This window comes from Lipotes vexillifer, unplaced genomic scaffold, assembly GCF_000442215.2.
Source record: "Lipotes vexillifer unplaced genomic scaffold, Lipotes_vexillifer_v1.1 scaffold56, whole genome shotgun sequence".
Classification (NCBI taxonomy): Eukaryota; Metazoa; Chordata; class Mammalia; order Artiodactyla; family Lipotidae; genus Lipotes; species Lipotes vexillifer.
Genome location: NW_006798991.1, coordinates 356,109 through 359,858, shown reverse-complemented (window position 1 = coordinate 359,858; position 3,750 = coordinate 356,109). Strand labels below are relative to the sequence as shown.

At 45.4% G+C, this 3,750-nt stretch overlaps 2 protein-coding genes and 2 pseudogenes across 2 annotated transcripts in view; 2 read left to right on the top strand and 2 right to left on the bottom strand.

The window, feature by feature from the left end:
* LOC103081210 (histone H3.1) overlaps window positions 1-3,750 on the top strand; it is a 114,437-nt gene that overhangs the window by 99,928 nt on the left and 10,759 nt on the right. The gene's annotated exons all lie outside the window — the stretch shown is intronic.
* LOC103080383 (histone H3-like) lies at window positions 721-1,131 on the bottom strand. The gene is made up of 2 exons (XM_007471234.1): window positions 865-1,131; window positions 721-813 (listed from the first exon to the last, which is right to left on the bottom strand). Exons 1-2 carry the CDS (start codon window positions 1,129-1,131, stop codon window positions 721-723), a joined length of 360 nt encoding a protein of 119 aa, XP_007471296.1.
* LOC103087622 (histone H2A type 1-D pseudogene) lies at window positions 2,195-2,593 on the bottom strand (annotated as a pseudogene).
* On the top strand, window positions 2,919-3,299 carry LOC103080666 (histone H2B type 1-B pseudogene; annotated as a pseudogene).

The window sequence follows — 3,750 nt, the reverse complement described above, 5'->3', positions numbered from 1 at the left end:
AAAAAAAAAAAAAAAAAAAAAAAAAAAATATAGGAAAATAAAGCATTGCAGTGTGTATTCAACTTAATAAAATGTGCTATTTTTCTGAATTTTGTGATAGCTATGGTTTTTTTTTGTAAAATTGGAATTTGTTAATTTTCTCATTATAAATATTCAGTATCTACTTTGTAATTTTGTTTCTAGTTTTAAGTCACTGCGTTGTGTAAGCGTTAAGCTTCAGAAAACCATCTGCTCCATCAGTTACATTGTACATCAATATGTGGAAACTTTTTAAAAAAAATTAACATTTAAGTAAATGTTCTTTGTATTACAAGGAGGCATGGGTAAAAAAAGCTCTACAGTTGGTACCCTTCAGTATCTCAAACCCCCTTGATTTTAAGATGCATAGGCAAATCTTAAGGTTACATAAATTTAGTGGATCTCTGCTGGTGAGTACTGAGGTCATTTCCTATTGCCTGAGCTACAATTCCAGTTTAGGTAGACTAATTGACCTGAAGACAGTATTTTAATTATCAGAGAAAACCCCCTGAATAACTCTAACCCGAATAAAGGCTTACTTTGGTTTTTATGAATACTGAATTCCCTTAACTTGAATTTTTACTATACGCTTTCCACCATTAGTAATTTCTAACGCCTCAGCAATCATGTCACAACCGCCTTTAAGTAAAATTGTGGGTGGCTCTTAAAAGAGCCTTTTTTCAGTTAGGATGATAACTTTCTTTATGCTCTCTCCCCGCGGATGCGGCGGGCAAGCTGGATGTCCTTGGGCATGATGGTGACGCGCTTGGCGTGGATAGCACAAGTTGGTGTGTCCTCGAAGAGCCCCACCAGGTAGGCCTCGCACGCCTCCTGCAGCGCCATCACAGCCGAGCTCTGGAAGCGCAGATCGGTCTTGAAGTCCTGCGCGATCTCGCGCACCAGGCGCTGGAACGGCAGCTTGCGGATCAGCAGCTCCGTGGACTTCTGGTAGCGGCGGATCTCGCGCAGGGCCACCGTGCCGGGCCGGTAGCGGTGCGGCTTCTTCACGCCGCCCGTGGCCGGCGCGCTCTTGCGGGCCGCCTTGGTGGCCAGCTGCTTGCGTGGCGCCTTGCCGCCGGTGGACTTGCGAGCGGTCTGCTTAGTGCGAGCCATGACTAGATGCCTCTTCCGGGCCGCCTTGGTGGCCAGCTGTTTGCGTGGGGCCTTGCCGCCGGTGGACTTGCGAGCGGTCTGCTTAGTGCGAGCCATGACGAGTGATTGACCACACACCCACAGGCCTGTTGCAAGCTTAGGCAGTTGTCTTTAAATAGCGTTAGAAGCATTCTGATTGGTCTTGTAGTTTTTCAAAAGTACCGCGCGATAAAACCATTGGCTGAAAGGTGACCGGGAAGGAGAAGTAATTACTAGAGAATCTGATTGGATGAATTACTTTACCACCCATTCCCGGTGCCTTTTTTTGCCTCTGGGATCTGAAGGAATTTTCATACGTTCTATTTCATCCTGCCGCCAACTACAGCGTGCATAACGAGACACTTAAGGACCATGTTAACTTCCGATTCAGTTGATGAGTTCCCCTGATATTCTCAATATTCTCAGCGTGTCAATATTGACACGCTCGCGGGTTGTCAATACAGCTGGTCCACACACTAAACTGAGTACAATTGTTTTTTCTCCCCCAGACAGCTGGGTTAGGTTTAAATAAATCTCGAACCGCCAGGACTGCCACTTTCTCTGGTCATCACAGCTCCCCTAACCCTGAGTTTTTCTTTTGTGAAACTACATGGCAGTGTCACTGGGTGGATGATTCAAAAAATCACATGTAAAGATCGATTTGATGACAGATACACACTGGACTGCAACCAAACTTTCGTCAGAAAAAAATAGATTTTGCTTAAATTTACAACCTTGAAAGCCCGAACAGGTTTATTACTAGCAAAATGAAAATTTCTTTGCTTTTTGTTATGCTCAAGCCCGAGCGATGCTTCTGCCTCCTCTTTAGAAAAGCTTTTGTTGACTACAGAAGTTTCACCCGGTATGCACTAAAATAATGCTTGTGGGAAGTCGTTTCCCTGGAAGTCAGTGTTTTGACGTCACTTTGTCTTTTACAAAACAGAGATAGATACCTGGCTACCAGCTTTTTTAATGAAAATGTAGATGGCTCTGAAAAGAACCTCTAGACAGTTTATAAAAAAGAATTTCGTATTTTGTCTAGGCTTTACTTGCCCTTGGTCTTGCGGTGACTCTCAGTCTTCTTGGGCGGCAGCACGGCCCGGATGTTGGGCAGAACGCCGCCCTGAGCGATGGTGACTTTACCGAGCAGCTTGTTGAACTCCTCCTCATTATAGATGGCCAGCTGCAGGTGGCGCGGAATGACCCTAGTCTTGTTGTCGCGTGTCGGGCTGCCCGCCAGCTCCAAAATCTCGGCCGTCAGGTACACGGGGGCCCCGACACCGACCCGTTTGGAGTAGTTGCCCTTACGGAGCAACCAGCGTACAGGGCCTACTGGGAACTGCAAACCAGCTGGAGAAGATCGAGTTTTAGCTTTAGCTCGAATCTTGCCTACTTATTCACCATGTCCAGACGTAATTACCTTATACAATTTAACAACAAACATTGTGAGCAAAAGGAGAAAACGCTGGATGACATATGAACAAATTTTACAGACAGTACAGAGATGCCCCAGTAAGCTATCTGATTGGTCAAAAGTATGCTGTTTTTCTATCCAATAGAAAAACAAATTGTGTATCCTTTATTTGCATAAACTACGCCCCTCCCTCCCTTAGTGAACCTGTACTACTCTTATCCAATCAAAAGTGAGAACTCTTGATTGCTCGTTTGCATTGAACGACTATAAATAAATGGGTTCTGAACTCTTCACACTATTAATTTTAGTTGTAGAGAAGGTGGTTTAACGTTTACTACAGCTCTTCGGAAGGACTATGCCAGAGCCATCTAAATCTGCTCCGGCCCCTAAAAAGGGTTCTAAGAAGACCATCACTAAGGCGCAGAAGAAAGATGGGAAGAAACGCAAGCGTAGTCGTAAAGAGAGCTATTCCATTTACGTATACAAAGTTTTGAAGCAAGTCCACCCAGACACCGGCATCTCATCCAAGGCCATGGGTATCATGAACTCGTTCGTCAACGACATCTTTGAGCGCATCGCGGGTGAGGCGTCGCGCTTGGCGCATTACAACAAGCGCTCCACGATCACATCTAGGGAGATCCAGACGGCTGTGCGCCTACTGCTCCCTGGGGAGCTGGCCAAGCATGCTGTTTCCGAGGGCACCAAGGCCGTTACTAAGTACACCAGCTCTAAGTAAGTGCTTGTATAGGCACTTAATCCAAAGGCTCTTTTCAGAGCCACCCACTTTGTCGAAGAAGAGCTGAAACTTCCGTTTTTTTGATGATGAATGCAATTCTCCACTGGTTATATTTACTTTCAGGTGTTTTTTCCCGTGGTGTTGATAGTTGAAGCAATTTTGGAGCCAGAGCCCTAAGCGACTTGGAAGGTTTATTGGTTTTAAAACACATGAGTTACTGTGTCGCATTACCCCCAAAACTCATCTTTTCCCCAAGGATTAAACTTCCAGATGCTTATTAAGCTGTTGGAAGTGTTCACTCCTTTCTACAAAGCCTCCTGAAATTTCTAATGGTGATGGGAATGTCCCTCGGTAAGGAAGCGGTTAGAGGATTTCAGAGTAGAGACCCTGAGAAGATGATTATCCAGGCTATATTTTCAGGGGTGGGGGCGGGGGGCGAGGGGGGCAAGGG

What these genes read in the sequence shown, in the direction of transcription:
- LOC103080383 (XM_007471234.1), bottom strand. Translation starts at nt 1,131, where the DNA reads ATGGCTCGCACTAAGCAGACCGCTCGCAAGTCCACCGGCGGCAAGGCG. An exon ending in TGCGCTTCCAGAGCTCGGCT is followed by an intron (nt 814 to 864) that starts GTGATGGCGCTG and finishes GGGCTCTTCGAG; the next exon opens with GACACACCAACTTGTGCTAT.